Source organism: Athene noctua, chromosome 4, assembly GCF_965140245.1.
Source record: "Athene noctua chromosome 4, bAthNoc1.hap1.1, whole genome shotgun sequence".
NCBI lineage: Eukaryota > Metazoa > Chordata > Aves > Strigiformes > Strigidae > Athene > Athene noctua.
In genome coordinates, this window is record NC_134040.1 from 65,225,749 (window position 1) to 65,244,833 (window position 19,085).

A 19,085-nucleotide genomic window follows, 5' to 3' on the forward strand; every position below is an offset into this window, starting at 1 on the left:
TGCTGCTGTCTTCCTAGCATTTTATCTCATTATTGTTAAATACAGCTGTCGCTTTGTGCAGATAAATCAGATGGCAACTCAGAAGATAGCAGTCAGACAGGGGGATCTTAACCTCTCAGTGTCAGAGGGAACCAATATCCCCATGCAATTAGGCAGAAAAGATTCAATATGCCATTTAGAAAGAGTCATTCCTTCACTCCATTCAACTTCCTTCTTTCTGGCATGGGAGCAGGTCAGAGTTACACTGGTTCAGGGATGGGACAGTTCACGTTCTATGCACAGTTCCCATCCTGGGCTACACCATGAGACATGTGCAAGATCTGCTTGCAAATCCAAGCCTGGCTTGAGGAGAAAGGCTGAGCCTAGGATCTGGGATCATGCATGCAATCACACAGTGGAGGGACAGGCCCCCACTTCTGTTTCCAAATGAGCATGATGGGTATCTTTTGGCTGTACTGATATCCAGTTTCTGGGAGTCAAGAAGGTGGGTACAGAGGTTAGATCCTAATCGGGTAGATATGATAGCCTGTGGGAGAGAAATCTTACATAAAATTCACCATCAGCTTATGTACTTTGCTAGGATCACAGCCCCCCAAATTAATCAGTCACTCAAAGGGATCAAGAGGCGTTTTACTCAACAGCTTTTACGCAGTTTGCCATTTCTTGTTCTCAGTTAAATGGTCTCCCTTCCCAGAAAGGCTGCAAATTTTGCTTTTCATACCTTCCTTCTGTAGGGGATAGTTCCTTCAAATCCTCCAGGCAGGGCTTCACATTCAAGAGTTTTTTGTACAGAGCCAAGGGAAAGTGAAGGTCTACCACTGTGAAGTTGTATATTGCAAGACCACATATGATGCCAATCAGGTGAAACCAGTTGTGTTCTACAAAACACTGCAAACCCAGACAAGAGAAATCCTCATAGGAGACACTGTCACTGGTGCAATGCACAGTACCCTTCCCCCCATGCACTGAGAAGTCACTCCCTGCTTTTCCAACTGGAACAAAATTAGAGAGCTCCCATCAGGTCCCAGTTTGGTTGTGAATTCCTTGTTGGAGAGTGGCACAGCACTGAAGATCCAGACACCAAGCCCTGTTAATTTGTAAGCCGTGATTAGCTGTGGAAACAGCAACAGCTGCTTTCCACCTTATCTGCCTTTTATTCCTTTTTCACATACCTCTGCATTTAGACATTGACAAAGATTCAATGTTTGCTATCTATGTACTGCAAGAAAACGTGTTAACAATTCCCTATCACCCATCCTATTTTCTATTAAAAGCTTACGCATAACCACAGTGCACCCAGGCAAATATACCAACATAGGTGTTGGTACACTGGCATGTCAGTCACAGACTGGCTGCCTATATTTATTAAATGTTGTAAATATGTGACTCATACTTTCAGTGCTTACACTGTCATTATTCTTGGTGTCAAAAGGCTTGTGTTATAGCATTAACATGAGGAGTAATTGCTCTGTAATACTGTTCACAAGTTACTAAAGGTACCATGTAATCTCCTGCCTTATAAAATGTAATTAATAAATTAAAAAGAACCCCACGAGGGCAGCTACAACTTAAGAGAAGACTGACATAATTTCCCATCTTGCTACCCAGGGAGAAGAAAAATGGACATAAGCCACCAGTTCCACCATAATCCTATCTGAGAGGTACAGAACTTGCACTCTACACTCTTCCAGAACTGACCAGCTTCACTACAAACCATGTTTCTTGCTGTTTAAGAGCTTCCTCACATAAAGCATTAACAAGTTTAGACCCTGAAGGTGATAGTGAGGCATGACTAAGTGGATTGGTTGCAATTACGTGGACAGCAAGGGAAGCACAAAATTCTAAGGCCATCACCACCTAAACCTCTGGTTCTGTAAAACAGCACATGATTAATCACATTCATGATAATAAGGGTTCTATTAATTGTCATCTGATACTTAATACAAGTTTTATTATGGCATAAGAATAAAGAGAAAGAGCCAGCTCCTTAACAGGCATAATCATCATCATTCTACTAAAGTTAATGGACCTGTACTAATTTACACTGACTGGAAACAGAGCTGACACTGCATTGTGGGTGGAAAATGAGAGGAAGATCATTTCTTCCCTATAGTTTGCCACTAACCTTGTTGTCATTCAAATGCAGCATATTATTTCAACCTGCATGTACAGAGGGCAAGGGCTTACCGTGTCCGAAAACCACAGCAGGTTTGACTCTGGGTAGTAAGTGAACATGCCATAGATAGGGTTGAGGAGTTCTTTTAACAACAAGAGGAAAAATTCCTTTGTCACTCCTCCGGCGTCAACAGCTTCCTCACCATCAAAGATGACCTGTAGAAAAAGCAGGTCAGTAACAGGGATGCAGAGCTGAGACTGAGTGAATTAGACATCTTTCTAATCAGGAGCCACACAAAGCAGTTTGTCAAACATGCCCAAATCCACTGCAACCCATGAGCCTGTTTCAGTGCTCTGCTTGCAGGGAGGGAAAAGGAACAGAGGGTGGCAAATCAGACATTTTGAAGATGTTTATCTCCTTATGGAAATCATAAATAACCACCTGTCCCTCCCAACAAGCAAAGCAGTAACATGACAGCAACTGCTAAATTTTGTAGCAACCTCTCAGAAATAAAACATGTCCTATTTTAAGTGGCCTATTGCTGCTGAAGAACAAAATAGAGACTACATACTATCATAAAAATGTTTCCTCCCCTACCCTTTATACAGTGGACACACCAGGAAAAGAGAGTAAACCCCCTGCCTGTCTTCTTGTAAACTGTCCACTGCCAAAACACTCCAGGCGTCGGACAGAAGAAAGACTCAACCCTTGCACTGATGAGGTCAAGTGTCCCTGTGTGTTATACCTATGGAGAAGCCACTGTACACTGGTGAAGCAGTAATGTGAATGAATAGCTGATAGGCTGCAGAAATGTTGGCTGAGAGGGTGCCAAAGGTATAGGAAAAACTTACTTTAAGAGGCTTTTTCAAATCAATGTCTGAATGGATGCTCAACTCCCTTAAAGCATCACCAACTAAGTTACTCCTGCGAACATGAAGTACAAGGAAAGGGCTTCTGGCCAGCAGAGGCTCCAGGGTGAGAAGCATGAAGACATTCTGCAAGTTTGCACCATTTATTGCAACCTGTAGATAAGAGAAGGGTGAAAAACAGCTGCTGATTGGCTCCTTTCTTCCTATGGAAGGAAAACAGTTAACTGCTATATGTCCGGTGTTCCTTCCTTACTCTTTTAGTTTGGTTTCCCCAGGGTACAAGGAATACATGCTCACTCCATACAAGTGTGTGTGCCTGTATGCCTACCTACCCCCCAACTCATTTCCCATACGAACACCTTTTGAGTCCACTAATCAATTCACCAAATTTGAGCAACAGAGAGATCAAATTCCCGAACATTTTTTGACATTAGGCAGGTGGGTGGGGAAAAAAGTCTTTATTTATGCTCTTGAGTCAAGAAACTCAGTGTGAACACACCCTGAGAAGAGTCAGAGAGACTACAAGGGAAAGCAATGTTACTAACATACCAAGCAAGGAGCTAGTTGACAACCACACCTAGCAAGGCACCAGGGAATCCATCACATACAATTCAAAGCTCTCATCTACACAGATTTTCTGGTGTCAAGTAATGAATGAATATACCACACATAGTATATCCATTCTCATGTATTGTTCATAGTAAATGGCAAATTCACATTTGAAAATTTTGTTTAAGAATCAGTTCAACCCGAGACAAAAACCCACTGGAAACCAGGCTTCCCCCATTCCAGCACTCACAGAAGTACTGGTTTCTTTGCCCTCTAAGTGTCTGTCTTCATAAAGATGCTATCTCTCAGAGCTACAAAACCTCTACCTTGACAGGACAGCAGGCAGGTAAGGTAGATACCCTGCTCACAAACTGGGCAGCTGAAAATATAAGGAAGAGGGGGACAAAATGAAAGCAGAAGGTGACTCTAGCTTCTGAGTATAGACTGAGCCTTCTCTGCCTTGCTGCGGGTTATGTGTTCAAGTGGCCATAGGGAATCTAAGAGAGGAATATAACATGGAATCAGCACCATGGCCACAAATAACTATGGTGACAGTTTTCTACCCTGAAGGAACCTGACAACCAAAGACCTCAGCAAAGTCGTTTCACAGAGGATGGGATGAGCCTCAGACCCCAGCTGCACTGGATAAGGGATCAGTGCCCAATGCTCTGCCCCTCTCAAGAGCCACCTGCATGAGCAATGCCTGGAGCTGGGAGGTTTACAGCAGTACAGAGGCCAGCTGTCCTTGTCACAGCCTGGCTGTGAGCTGGCTTGGCTGCCACCTTGTTGAGGCAGTCCCAAGCACAAATACAGGCTAGATGATGAATGGATTGAGAACAGCCCTGCAGAGAAGGACTTAAGGGCATCAGTGGATGGAAAACTATGAGCCAGCATATGCAGTCACAGCCCAGAAAGCCAACCATATCCTGGGCTTCATCAAGAGGAGCGTGACCAGCAGGTTGAGAGAGGTGATTCTGCCTCTCTACTCTGCTCTCATGAGATCCCACCTGTCCAGCTCTGGGACCTCCAACATAAGGATATGGGCTTGCTCGAGCAGGTCCAGAGGAGGCCAAGAAGATGATCAGGGGCTGGAGCACCTCCCCTATGAGGACAGGCTGAGAGATTTGGGGTTGTTCAGCCTAGGGAAGAGAAGGCTCCAGGGAGACCTTATAGCGGCCTTCCAGTACTTAAAGGGGGCTACAGGAAAGATGGGGAGGGACTCTCTATCAGGGAGTGTAGGGATAGGACAAGGGGTAACAGTTTTAAACTGAAAGAAGGTAGATTTAGATTAGAGATAAGGAAGAAATTCTTCACTGTGAGAGTGGTGAGACACTGGCACAGGTTGCCCAGAGCAGCTGTGGCTGCCCCCTCCCTGGCAGTGTTCAAGGCCAGGTTGGACGGGGCTTTGAGCAACCTGGGCTGGCAGAAGGTGTCCCTGCCCATGGCAGGGGGGGTAGAACTAGATGATCTTTAAAGTCTCTTCCAACCCAAACCATTCGATGATCCTATACAGGGTAAAGGTGCTGGAGCTTAACACCTGCTCTGAACACGCTCCTGAAGAGTCACAGGTCTGCACACCTCACTGCAAACAGGTGAGTCAGCTGCTGAGAACAGCTGCTGCGAACAGCTGCTGCTTGCAACCATAAACTGTGTCAGGAGTTGGTCTTCAACCCTCCACTTCTGACAACCACTCCTCCTGCACCAGGCAGAAACTTGAAAAAAGTGCCCACTTACCTGAAAGCTTGTCTACTTTTCCAGCTTCATAGTTCCTCTAATAGAGGCCTCACTTTACTACTTCTCCTTGGACTACCATAACTACATAAGCACTCCTTTCCTGTACTGTTTAAGTTTCCACCACATGTACATCTGGCAGTTCTGATGTTACCAAACATTTTCAAGTGAAAGACACTAAGCACTGCCTCTGCAATATCCAGGCCGAAGAGGTTCTCCAGCTACTCTGCTCTCCTGTATCATGCAAACAATAAAGTGCTGCACACAGTGAACACCCTTCCTTGCAGGCATCAACACAAAAGGCAGAGAAAAAGAAATGGGGCAGGAAAATTGGGAGAGAGAGAGAGAGAACTATTACCTGCATCTGTAGCTCTGCATCTGTCTGTAACATCTTGGTCTTTGCCTGAGCGTCAAAGATGAAAGGGTAAGAACAAAGTGTCACAGCATCCTGCAAGAAAGGCAGGCAGATTGGTTCCTATCTACAGCTTCCATAATACTTCTTTAAATAGGAGTCATGAAAAACAATTCTCTTACCTGCATGATAGATGGTCTTACTTTCTGTGAAGGAAAAACATACATATTAAAATCTTTTACTCTTTTGATTGTGTGTCTTGTCTGGTTTTTTTGGACGGACTAATTCAAAGGTGACCTAAAGAAAATTTTTCTCCTCTGGAACCAACAACCCAGTTTCTTCCTCTCAAAGAAAAGCATGGGAACTTCCTTCTCAAGTAAATGCACAAGTCTAATTCAAAACTTGAACATCAAACATTACTAAGAGAACTAACTGGCACAGAAGCCTGTGTTAGCCTGCCATAGGTGAAACTTTTACAAAGAAAAAGAAGAAAACTACTCCCAAGGCAGAGACCATACAAAACAACAGGAGAGACCATAAGGCCACAACATGACAATATAAGACCACTCCTGCAACGCCAATTACTCCTCTCATTATCCATATCAATACATTTTTAACTATCACTGTTACATAAATTTGAGTCAGTATTTTATTGTTCTGCTCACTAAAAGTAAGCACAGAGAAGCATTAATTAAATAATGGACAGTAGGGGACGGGGGACACAGCACACAACATTTAGAAAATCTATGAAACCACACACAAAAATTCTTGCTACAGTCAGACTTTACTCTTGCAGCATCCCTTGGTGGATGTTGTTTGGTGTTTTCTCACACCTAGGATGCCTTTCCTTGCTATAATTAATCAATCTCCCTGGGTTCCTACACAGCATATTCCAGCTCTCAGTTTAGTTATCTCCTTTCTTACAGATGTGAAAGTGAGGCATAGAAGAGGTGAAGGGTCTTACCCAAGATCACCCAGCAGGTTACTGGAAGAGCCAGGAATAGAACCCACATCTCTTGAGTCTTGGTTCAGTCCCCTAGCCAGAACGCCACACTGCCTCCTCTTACAGAGCAACATTTTAAGATCACTGGCTACATTATTCACAATACCTGCCTAAACAGCAGAAGTAAAGGGTAAAAATTATAATTTTAGAATACAGGATATGGCTCCTGAGGTGTCAATTACATTAAAAGGATCCAGTGACTGAATTAATCCCCTTGTGCATGGATTGAATGAAATTCACATGAATAATCACAGATTGTTGCAAGCGTTAGTTAAATATTGTGAGCTCCAGCTCTTCTGATAGCCTTATTTTACATGAACTTTGTCAAGCCACCAAGTACTCAAATCTAAGAGGCTTAACATATAGAAGCTCCTATATAGAATACATTACACTCTCATTAAGAGATTAAAAATACAGACCTACAACCAGAGACACAAACATGGACAGCTATTCCATGACTATACATGAAACCTCTTACCATTCCAGCCTGATGCAAGAACCACATGAGATAATCCTCCTGAATGTCCACCAAGCTGGAAATCTCAGGGATATAAAACTTATCATATTCTACATGTTTAACCTTCTGATTTACCTAGTGAAGAAAACAGATGGTTTTTAAAATATGGATATATTCAGCATACACAGGTTTGCTTTTGTAAAATTAATTATAGCAGCTTGGAACAATCGGACCCAGAAAGCCTTGCAAAAACACATCATCCCTTATATTTTAGTATGAGCCAAGAAGAATCAAGATAAACCTCTTTCTGACTTATTTTAATTCCCTCTCCTTCTCAGCCAGACTACCTAGCACCAACACAGTGGGAGCAGAAAGTATCAAGGGACAGGTACTTGTGATGCCACAGTGCACAGTCTGGCAGCTCAGCAGCAGCATTCCTTAAAGTAATTTCTTCCTAGTGTTTTGAGACAGGACTACATCATCAAGGACCTTGAAATCAGGAAAACCACTAACATCTTCCCCATGTGGTGTCTTGGTGAACAATGACACAGCTCACAAGCCAGGACCACAACCACTCTGCCCCTGCCAACTGGCAAAGAGCAGAAAAGACTGAATCATCTTGAGCCAACATGTACCCAGGCTTTCTTCTTACCTTGTGGAGTTTCTCCAGAAGTCTGAGAGCAGCTGTAATATAGCTACTGAACAGGACTGGAATCAACAGTGTCTTTCTTCCACTGAGGAGATAAACCACTGCACCTTTATAGAGGTCCACTAGCCTGAGGAAGTATCTTGGGCATACCTGAGACCACCAGTTATCTGGAAGGCAGAGGAACATTAATATACTGAATTAATGGCCAGAGTAACCCCTGAAGAAGGGATTACAGCTGAAAAATAGAGGAACACACCTAAAGATGGTTTCAGAAAAACCTTCCACATTTCTGTCCTAACCATAGCAAGAGGAAAGTGAGCAAAGAGTCAGCTAGATACCAGAAACTGAAAAGCTCTTTCCACTCTCATACAACCACCCCAGTCGTTACCCAGCCCCAATCCCCAATCAGTGTGAGAGCCTGAATTCAAGGTTTTTCAACCTTCAATTCAAGATGCTGTCTCAAGTTTCTTGTATTCAAGATAATGTGATCTTTCATGAAAACTGTTGTCTCTCATGAGTGATAAGCAAGCAGTTGCCTGGGCAATTCTCTGTAGTACCACACTTTTCTAGCAGGTCTCCTGGCACTTCTGCACTAAAAGTCCAAACTCCTCCTCTTTAGAAAGGCTGATTTCTTTCTTGCCAAGGACAGGTAACCCTTATCTCTCCCTGTGAAGGGACCCTGACTGTTAGCTGCTTTGCTAGAACTAATCAAAGTAGAAGCCAGAGCCTGGGAAACCATTATGTCAGCTGTTAGAAACAAACACCAATTTATCCTCTCAAGTGTCAGCACAATAGATTCCAGCAGACAAAAGTATGAGAATCCTTTACATTTCTGTATTCTAACAATCACAGTGGACCACTCTGAGCAGAGAAGGAAACTTGGTTCCACAGCCTCCCTGAATTAAAAAAAAAAATACATCACTAAGCTTCAAAATACATTTCACTGGAGCAATGTTCCTGGAAGTCTGAATACATTACATAGCATAATATTTAGTATAAGACAACTTTAAGAAACAGAGTAAGATAAGAAGAAAAGTAATAGATTAGGGAACATGAGTAATAATCATTAGCATCATATGTTCTGCTTAGCTTAAAATGAGCTCATAGGAAATAATACTAACAGAAATTAAAAGATTCAGAAGTGGGGGAAGAGCTGGGGTGTTCAGCTTGATTATGGACCAGCCAATAGGTTTTCCTGCACCTTATAAAGTTACTTTGTCCGGTATATTATATCTAGTATATTCTTTTATTTATCTTATACAGAAAGGATATTTTAATGTGGACAATATCTGATTAAATTTAAGAGAATAAGATCAATTAATCTTCATGATATACAAAATCTATGTTCACAAGCAGGCATGCAAATTTATCTGGAACTGAACTCTGAATTAGGTAAACTAGATAATGTAAATTAGATTAACCTCCTTAATAAGTGTTCTTTGAAATTATATTTTACTTCTAAAATTAAAAAACTTATAAATTAACACAATTCTTAACCCGAATTTTCCTTTTTATTTTACTCCTTTATTATCCACACCCCCATGAATTTTATGTTTTATATTATTGTAAGAAACTTCCAATATCTTACCTGCATGGCACATTCTTCATTTCCTCATAGTTCATGTTTAAAATTCAAATTTTATATTTATAATTCTTTTACATGGCAACACAGGTTTTAGGGGAGGATTCCTTGAGTCCTTTTGGTTCCCAGCTGCTTTTTACAGGCAACTGCTTCATAACAACACTATATCACAAATCATACCAAATCATCATTGCAGCCATTGTAACAGAACAGAAAAAAATGAAACAAACATGACTGAAAGACCTAAAGGCAACATTTTTTGTCCCAGCTGGATAGAAAGCAACATGCATCTTAAATGCCAGCCTCTTACCAAGAACTTTGCTGGGGTTGGTATCTAGGCGCAGAATAGCCATTGCCAGGGGAAGCGTTAATGTGATATAATACTTGGAGTCCTGGAAAGGTGGGAATTCAGGGAGAATCAGATAGATCCTCATTGCTTCAACATCTGGTGGTGAGCTGGACAGCTGAGGAATCAAAAAACTTTCAAAGCTCTTCAGTATCTATAAGAAAACAAGACAAAAGAAGGCAACTTATCCTGGGTAACAGCGCACCTACAACGTAGATGAAGTGTAAGAAGTGATGAAATAGAGCTCACTCAGAATTGGTGGACTTAACTTTTGCTGATGATACGCTCTCCTAAAAACACTCCATAGGACAGGACTAAACTCAGATTTTTCAAAAATGCATGAACGCTTGGATAGGTTTTTCCAGGGCTTGCCTAAGGTTAGTTAATCCTTCTCACTAAGGTCACACCCCTGTTTTAAAAGTCAAACCCAAAGTAAAAAAAAAAGCTATAAAAACTATAGCCAAAAAATGGCATGGGGAACATACATGATTTTATCCCACAACTCTTCACTTGTGAAAGAAATTCTCTGAGTTAGAATAAATTATACAACCATAAAGTATTCAACTCCTGACAGGCAATAAATGAGCACATAGTCATTATTTACAGGTATAACATACACAGAATTAATTTCAGCAGCCATTTCAAGTATTAAAAACTGGGAGACAAAACTTTTTAAAAACAAGTCTTAGAGACACATTCTGAGAAGGTGAAAATCAGACCAGGTTAGTGGAGAAGTATCCACTGATACCATGAAGGATCTGGCCTGCAGATTTGGGATATAATCCTTCCCCAAAAAAGCTGCCATTACTTTTATGTTACAGAGGAGCAAAGTCTTTATTTCCCCTCTGAATATCCAAAACGCCAGAAGTACGATACCTGGTCTAAGAGAATGGAGTGCTGAGAGTTCATAAGCTTCTCAAAGAGCACTCTGGTGGAGTTCAGATCAATCCCTGGGATCTTCGGACTGGTTTTAAAGTGTTCATCAATTCTTTAAAAAAAAAAAAAAAAAAACACACACACAACAGACAGACAGTCTAAGTTTAAGGAAGAGACACTATTACCTAAGTATCAGCATGGCCTGAGAACAAGCAATGGAGAAACAATCTCTAAGGATTTCATCAGGCTAGAAACAAAGCAGAAGTTGGAATCTTCTTGCTAAAAACAAGATAGACAACTCTCCCTTCTGAACTCCTCCAGGCCTTGCTTAGGGTTGGGATTCTTGCAGAGAAACACTTTATCAAAGTCTCTGACTTCCCCAGGACTCCTTCACTGACATAACAGCTTGCCTAGACAGGCCAGGCTGCTTAAAAACCCTGTATCATATGTGTCAAAATCCTCTGTGTCATCTTCATATACACTACTTTTATAGCAAAATCTGTTTAATCACACCCAGTAAGAAAGGCAAGGGTGATGCATAAGACAACACTGACTGCTATAAAAGGGTACATCAAATGAGGATTTCAAAAGAAAACAGGAAGATAGTCAGAGTAACTTTTTAGCAATTCCACTCTCAAATTTTCTAAAACTAAACGACCACAATCAAAACACAGCATAGCTGAGAACAGTCTTCACGTGGTCTTTAGTTGTAACAAAGATGTGCTGTCCTTTCTGCTGTGCTTGAAAGGCTGTAATTTACTCAGGCTACCTGTGTAAGAGGGATAATGAAGGTAAGCCTGCGGAAGACAGTCTAACAGCCAGATCTAGCAACACTGAAGGTCCAGTCCAGCAGGTAAGCTACCTCGCTCAGCATCTAAAGCATGATCAGCATATGTAGCAGAGGCTGTCAGCACCACTGTCCGCAGTACAGTTGCACATAAAACCTTGCAGTTGCTAGTAAAAGAAATGTCATTGCTACAATTCCATTGACCTCAAGTTTTTCCCAAGTCTGTCACTATTCATCTGAGACTGTGCTGTGTCAGACACTCTGAAGGAAAAGGTAGCTATCAAAGATAGGATGCATTTGTTAGTTTGCTGGTGTGACTATAATGACACATTATGCCTGTAGTAAGATGGCTATTTCCGTAACAGCACAGGCACCAGGCTGGAAATAGCTCCTCAGAGTCACACTGTGGTACAGCGCGCTTCAGGCTGTGACGTGCAGTAGCACTGCAGCGTGCCCAGTCACACAGCCATGGAAAATCTGCTTTTCCATCTAACCCTGTGTACCACAATGCTGTACTGCAAACAGGCCTACATAGCATTAGGATGCTGGAGGGCTACACTAGAGTGTTTCTATCAAGTGCACTGTGACATAAGGCTTCACATATAAAGGTACATGGTTAAATACAGCCTCAATTCAGTGTATGGTGGCTTCAAATTTTATCATTCATTTGGTCAAAGATTTCCTGCACTAGCCAGGACATCACTAAAGGGGAAAGAGAACTGCATTGGGGTGAAGTCATAAATTCCACTCATTTCCACATTCAAAGGAGACATTGGGACTATTTACAGTGACTCAACAGCTTGGATACCTCAACAAGTGTTTTAAACCAACATGACACAACTCTCCTGATGCAGTAACACACTGCCTTGTGTTTTGCCAATTATTAGGCCTAGCATAAAGGATACAGCCAGCATAAAATGAACCAATAACCAAATTGTATTTGATACAAAAGGGTCAGCACATGGTGAGTGCTGGGGGTACAAACAAGTCAGTCAGATTATACATAATCGACATCAATCCCACTGACCCCAACAACACCACCACATGACCAACAATGGGGGGAATAAATGGTGAAATGCAGTCTCCCATAGAAGGGACGGGAGACAACCAAGCCAACACACCAAACACATAAGACCAAGGAAGCCACATACTGAATCTCTACACAGCCCACGTTTACAAAAGCCAGACCTGACTGGAGCCCAGTCCCAGGGAGGCAGGAGGTCCTTCCCCAACAGGGAACTCTGCACAGGGCATCCACCTCACAGACAGACACTGCCCCTGCCTGCAAGTGGTCCCAGCTTTTATCCCTCAGTGGGACACCTGACCTTTGCTTACTGAATGCAGACACCTGGGGCTCATTTACCCAATGGCTCTGTCTGCAAGGCCGGCACCACCCTGGAGGGAAGCCTGAAGGCAAACTCACCCCCCCTCTGTGAAGGGCTGTGGGAATCACCCATATGTCAACCTTAATTTGGGGCTTGGGGTTGAAACCCCAGCATTTCACCTTGTCACAACACTAGAGAAGAAACCATTGGACAAGCGGAAAAATGCAAGAATAATGAGTAAATATTTTTTTTCAAGTTGCTCTTGGAAAATATTACTCAACAATTACTCAGAGTAACTAAGCTTTTCTTCACCTTCTTACAGGTCATTTACTCATCACATCATCACAAAAAATTTCTCCTCCTCCTCATCTTATGCTGTTACCTCCCCAACATTTACAGGCACAAGCAACACAATCCTTCCCAACCCACAGCCTTTGACTCAGCTACACATATTGCAACCTTGTCACCAACTATTGGTGGTTACACCCATGTGAAATTCCTGTAAGCAGGAGCAGACAACTTCCCACAACTGATGTCACCTAAAAGGAAAGTGCTTCCATGCTGCCCCCGATGTATTTCTCAAGACCAGTCTGTGCCAAAGCATACCTCCTCACACACCAGCCCCCACCAGCTAGCTCAGCTGGGTAAGAGACTATTCAGATACCTGGCATCACTCATTTCCCTTAATGTTGTATCCCCCTCCCTCTCTTTTAAAGATGCTGATATTCATTTCATAAGGAAAAATAACAGTTGTGAGAACTCCAAGGAATCTGTGCCGCTTACAGTACACTCACCATGTACTTTCTTAGACCATTTGCCTTCTTTACCCAGCTGTAACCACCCACCTCTTTAGTGGACACTTTCTGCCCCAGTTTCCCATCTGATCAGAAAAATCAAACCCCACTGCAGCAGTGAGTGAAGTAAAGGGATTCCAGTCTGCCTCAAGGAAAAGCCATACTTCTGTAAGTTTGCCACTTACTTCTTCTCCAAGAAACTTCCATTCCAGCAGGCAGCTGAGGACAGTATCTGAACAACATTACTGTTTGCAGCAGGAAGACAAAAGAAAACAGAGACAGAGGTTATGAATAGATGTCCCAACAAATCTCTTCAGCTCACTTCCCTTCCTTCTATGGGAAACAATGTCAGGATCACCCCCTCAGAGGCACAGGGGTAAGCACTTCATTCAGGATCGTGTAACATCCCTCTTTGAAGGGAGGGATGTTAGCAGTGCCCCCTTCCACCTATTCTGCCCTCCTCGTGGCAGGCACACAGGGGAAGGAACTTAATCAGTCTGTTCACAAGTTCTTGCTGCTTTTCATGAACCCTAAGCACACAATCAAGGACAAATTTAAAATCCATTTCCCACCCACCATTTGCAATGTTCTGAGGTAGCCTCAAATTCCTCTGCTTTTGCTCAGAAGCTCTAACCTGGCAGCCTTGTGACTGGCAACTGTCCTCCCCTTGGAAATGATTAAGAACCACACTTGAAAAGGCTGCTAAATTTCAAGTGAAAGCATGGCACGGAAGCCAAAAAAATTATTTAAATTAAACTTTCAACAAAAGGCTTGTCCAGTGCCACAATACCTACTTGACAGAATTAGAACTGTTCTTTTCTAAAAGCTTTTGCCTCCAGACATCTATAGTTTCATCATTTATTAAACAGGTGTAACGTGTTTCATTTATGGTCCGGAAATCATCAGCAGGCAAGGAATTCTGTGAGAAGATACAGATTTCAGCAAAGACAAGGCTTGTAAAACAATTCCTTCTTATCCATAATCCCTGTTTTCTATATATAACTGATAGTTTCCTTAGTGTGGTCTCTGAACAGGTTTGGTTAGGAAACTGTAGCTTACTAAGAAGTCCAAAAGGAAAGGCATGGAAAGGTATGGAAAAAACCATCATCATCAAATACATTTTAAAAAGAGGGAAAGAAAAAAACCAAAATTTTTCCTGAAATGTACCAAAGCCCTCTTAAATACCACTATATATAACTACAGGCTTAGTACATTTATTCTAGACCTACTTCTATGCCTCAAAAGTATATGTCAAACACTTCTTTAAAGAAATAAGACGATACAAGCAGAAAAAACAATTCAGCATTCAGCCCTCCATCCAGCATATCTTGACAAACCCCAGTGTACATGGTCCACAGCCCTATACTCTAATCACATGGACCCCGGTGTCTCAGGGAGAAAGCAACCCCTCACTTCCAATCTGCAAAGGACACGGGACTCCCCTCCCTGCTGATCAAACTGAAATCAGTGTCTTTACAGTGGCTCTTTGATGTGCCTCCAAAGGAAGGCAACTTTCAGCCACTCCTAAAAAGATGTCAATCTCTGCAACAACTGTCATCATCGGTAAGGTTTGTAAGGCAGAATGGACTCCAAAGCAACACTTCATTTTCAGGAGATATTACTAAAACCAGAAGATGCACTGTGAAGTCTAGGACAGGGAGCAGACCTGAGAAGATACTTCATTTGTTTTACCTCATATTTGGAGCAAAGAACAAATGTTTGGTCTCCTCCAGAGAAGATATGTTTAACAATGTGATATTTACAGGCATCTGTTGAAGAAAGAGACACAGTTGTATTAGAGGTTGATGAATGCAAATTCCTACTGTGCCTTTTTCCCCCACACTTGCACTGCCAGCATCTGAGGCTTTACACTACAAGGAGCACCTGTGTTTCTTGAACACCAGGCTGAAATCAACTTATTGGAACTTAAGCACTATAGCACTTTGAGATACACACAGGGCCTAGCAGGAGGGAAAAGTTGTAATTTTTAAACTGCAATGGGGGTTTTAAAGAGAAACCAAAACCCTCAGAGATCAGTATTAGTACAATTTCATGAAGGCTCAAGATCACCAAATGAGCTCTGCCATAAAAAGAGAAGGGGCACACATTAACAGAGAGAGCAAGGGGTCACCCTGTAATTTTCACAATGTATTTGGGACAGGAGGATGGGTTTCTTTTGCTATTTCAAGAACTTTCACAGAACAATGTCAAGGTGTCTTTAGACAGCCATAGATGAAATGAAATTATTTATGTCCATTTATGACTCCAAATTGCACACAGTACGTACCAGGTTTCCCTGAGAGTTGCCCATTGTGAGCTGCCCAGTGACCCTTGACAGGAGAGGGACACTTAACATTGCAGGTGTGCCCTGTTCCCAGCTGGCCTCTTGTTCCACAGCCAAATGCATAGATCATTCCTGAAGAAGGCACAAAGGCTAAAGTGTGATGTCTGTAACAGAGATGGGTACACAGTTTGGGCCTTGTTTTAACAATAAAAAGAAAAAAAACCCTAAACACCACTTAAAATGTATTTCAGTTGCCCTAGGCCAGAATCTGGTGCAAAGCAGCATCTTTACACTAACACCAATGCTCAGGTTTTGCCACCTGATGGCACCAGTTTATGGGATGGAACTCTTTAGGTGGAAGTGACAAAGAGCAGCTTGTGCCAGCATATGGCTGGTACCTCACAGGCAAAATTAGCTTAGTCATTTGCTAAGCCTGTACATATCAAAAGGCAACAGCACAGTACCAGTGTTAATAACTCTCTTTTCATGAAAGAGGCTGGAAACTTGTGACCAAAGGGGATGCTGCTCTAAAGTCATGCAGAATTAAGTCAGAAAGGTTTCTTTTACCAGGTTATGGCACAGGGCACAACCCCAATTAAAAACCTGCCTTCTTTAGAGAGCCTCAAAATTCTCATGGGAAATAAAATTTAAATTAACTTAGTTTTAACACATAGGATGCAGAAGCAAGACTAATCCACCTGTTTATAAGACTTTGTGTCAGCATTAACCTCTACCAAAGAAAATTTCTGACTGCACACAGCACTCACCTGCCACAAGCAATCTGGGATACTTCACTGCCCATTAGCTCAAGAACTCTTCGGGGGTTCACTTCATCATTCATGGAGTCATGTCCCAGTTGCCCACAGGAACCTGCACCGAACGTGAACACCCCTCCACTCTGTTAGCAAATCAAACAGCATATTCTCCATTTAGGGACCCAAAACCCAGCAGTATCTCTCTGACTCGTTTCAGTACAAGTCCAAGCTCAGGCAGAGATTGCTGGGGATTTCCAAAGGATTCAGAGAAGAAACTTGGGTTCTGCTAATGCAGCTTCCAAACAGCTACCTTGTTACCCATCAGAGATTAATAGAATTATCTTTAGGCATGTCTACACTAGACAAGCAATTCCCCCCACCATCACCAGATGAGTCTGAAATCCCAGCAGATTCAAACATGGCTGAATAGCGCCCATTTCCACAATACTTTACACCCATTTCTGACAGCTGCTGATCAAAAAGACTGTGACCTTTTTTTCTTTGAACAAGAGCTTCTACAGAACTAATCTTCTATAATAGTGTTTTTCCCACAGGAATCCTAAAGCCAGCTGTTTAATTCATTTCACAGTGGAAAACACTGAGGCACTAAAAAAAAAGGAAGCAGCACCTAGAAAGTGGCAGAAGCAAGGTAAGAACTGAGCAGTGATCTTTCAAATTCTAGAGTCATCCTCTGTTTATTAAACTACACACATTTTATTCTGATGCACAGAATCACTCTCTTTTTAACTTCCAAAAAAACTATATTCACCCCTTTAGATATATATATATTTTTTTTTTTTCCTCACAGCTAATTTCTTTGAGCAATTCACCTGGGTTTTACTATTCATTGACATGGATTACTAACATCTTCATCTTCAAAAACAGCAATGGATCATCTTGGCAATGTATCTCAGAATAAATTACAGTAAGACCATATTTTCCATTTAGTTTCTTTTACTAGTGTCAGATGGAATATGGTACATCAATCTGTTCTTTTCAACCATTACCCAGTAAACTATGCGAAACCATCAGGCAGGCAAGGCAGCAGCCAGGATTCCCAGGCCAGCATCTTTACCTTTGTCAGAACCGCTGTGTGTTCCTCTCCACAGCTGATGTAAACAACCTTCTGAGACCGCAACAACTTCACATGACAAGGGGATTCTCGGTCTGCATTGAAGAAAAAAAAAAAAAAAAAAAAATACAGGAGCTGTTTCATAAACCCAAACCTGAATGTCTGAGAAAACCACTGTCAGTCTGATTTTCAGATACAGCCTATGTAAACTATGGAAGCTTTAACAACTGGGGGAAAATAAAAAACCCACGTTCTTGAGTATTTCACTGCTGCTTTCCCCCTCTGACTCAAAAAATTTGTCCTGGCTCAAAGAAAACTGTCCAGAGCAAGAATGCAAATACTGAGAGCCTTGTATAAACTCAACATGTACTTGCAGTTTGGGAGTTTATGATGAGTGCAACCTAGCTACACCCACCTTCAACCTCATGCACCATTCCAGACTCCTCACTGATGACTGAAAACATTTGTTTCCAAACCCTTGCTTAGACCTTTTCCTTACAGAACAATCCTGACACACGGAAGACACTAGCATACACAAGGTGAATCCCAAGGTGTATTTAAATGTCTAGTCTTCCTTCTGTTGTCATCCTTTAAGAAGATCCTCCTACTTGCAAAGGCTAATCACTGCCAACTGTTAAAAGATGCTTTTCTCCTTCACTCTGACATTCTAATCATTAGAAATGAGTCTCCCAAGGATGAATACACTAAGCAAGGCTATATGTTTTACAGATATAAAGATAAAATAAAAGCTAAGCATTTCAAGAAGCAGTAGGTACCCCAAAACAGTTAGATATTAAGGGGAGCAGCTGCTTACTTCATAGAACAAAAAATCAGGTTCCTACCTATAGAAGTTGTCCATATTTTAAGACTCACCCAAGGATTTGACAGGTACTTTTTTCTGGGTAGTGAAAGGAAAATGGTCACATTTTCATGGATTCAGAAATGAGAACAGATTTTTTTATTTACTTTATTCTGTATTTTAGCACTCTCAATCTTTATTTTGACAGGAATGACACTTTCTTATCTCTACGGGGTGATTGTTTAAATAACAGTGCTGCAGACTACTCATGATTGTAGACTTTCCTGTTCATGTTCACTAAGTATAATTCACAGTCTTTCCATGATTCACTTACCATAAATATCATTAATTTACTATAGCACCATGTATTGAGGGGTAAGCAGAGTATGATCCCTGGCCAACACAGTCCCACAAGTAGATGTCCCTTAGATGTTCATTTAAGATTAGCCCAACGTCAAAGCAAGCCTCTCATATAAATCGCAGCTTTGTTGAAATTAAAAGCATTTATCTGCCAGTCTACATGGAAACAACATGGCTGCTCTTACACTAGATCAGTTCTAGCTTACGTACAGTAAAAGAGAATAGACCTGGAGCACTTCTGCAAGAATACGAGATACATTACAAGCCTTACAATTGTGTTTCGTATTTCTAAATGTGTAAAGCAAGATCAAATGATGCATACAACATATGAGCCTCCTTTGCTAAATTACAGGTTGGTTTTGAGTAATTGTTTGTCAAA

The 19,085-nt window shown here is 41.7% G+C and overlaps 1 protein-coding gene across 1 annotated transcript in view; it reads right to left on the reverse strand.

Annotated features, from left to right (window-relative positions):
* HERC3 (HECT and RLD domain containing E3 ubiquitin protein ligase 3) overlaps positions 1–19,085 on the reverse strand; it is a 54,640-nt gene that overhangs the window by 10,229 nt on the left and 25,326 nt on the right. Inside the window, exons 6-20 of the mRNA XM_074905591.1 lie at positions 17,551–17,642; positions 16,488–16,618; positions 15,724–15,884; positions 15,129–15,205; positions 14,231–14,355; positions 13,622–13,681; positions 10,531–10,642; positions 9,619–9,808; positions 7,730–7,893; positions 7,099–7,212; positions 5,800–5,823; positions 5,624–5,713; positions 2,968–3,138; positions 2,188–2,331; positions 722–888 (exon numbers count right to left, since the gene is read on the reverse strand). Coding sequence (XP_074761692.1) covers positions 722–888; positions 2,188–2,331; positions 2,968–3,138; positions 5,624–5,713; positions 5,800–5,823; positions 7,099–7,212; positions 7,730–7,893; positions 9,619–9,808; positions 10,531–10,642; positions 13,622–13,681; positions 14,231–14,355; positions 15,129–15,205; positions 15,724–15,884; positions 16,488–16,618; positions 17,551–17,642 — 1,822 coding nt within the window. The remainder of the gene's footprint in view (positions 1–721; positions 889–2,187; positions 2,332–2,967; positions 3,139–5,623; positions 5,714–5,799; positions 5,824–7,098; positions 7,213–7,729; positions 7,894–9,618; positions 9,809–10,530; positions 10,643–13,621; positions 13,682–14,230; positions 14,356–15,128; positions 15,206–15,723; positions 15,885–16,487; positions 16,619–17,550; positions 17,643–19,085) is intronic.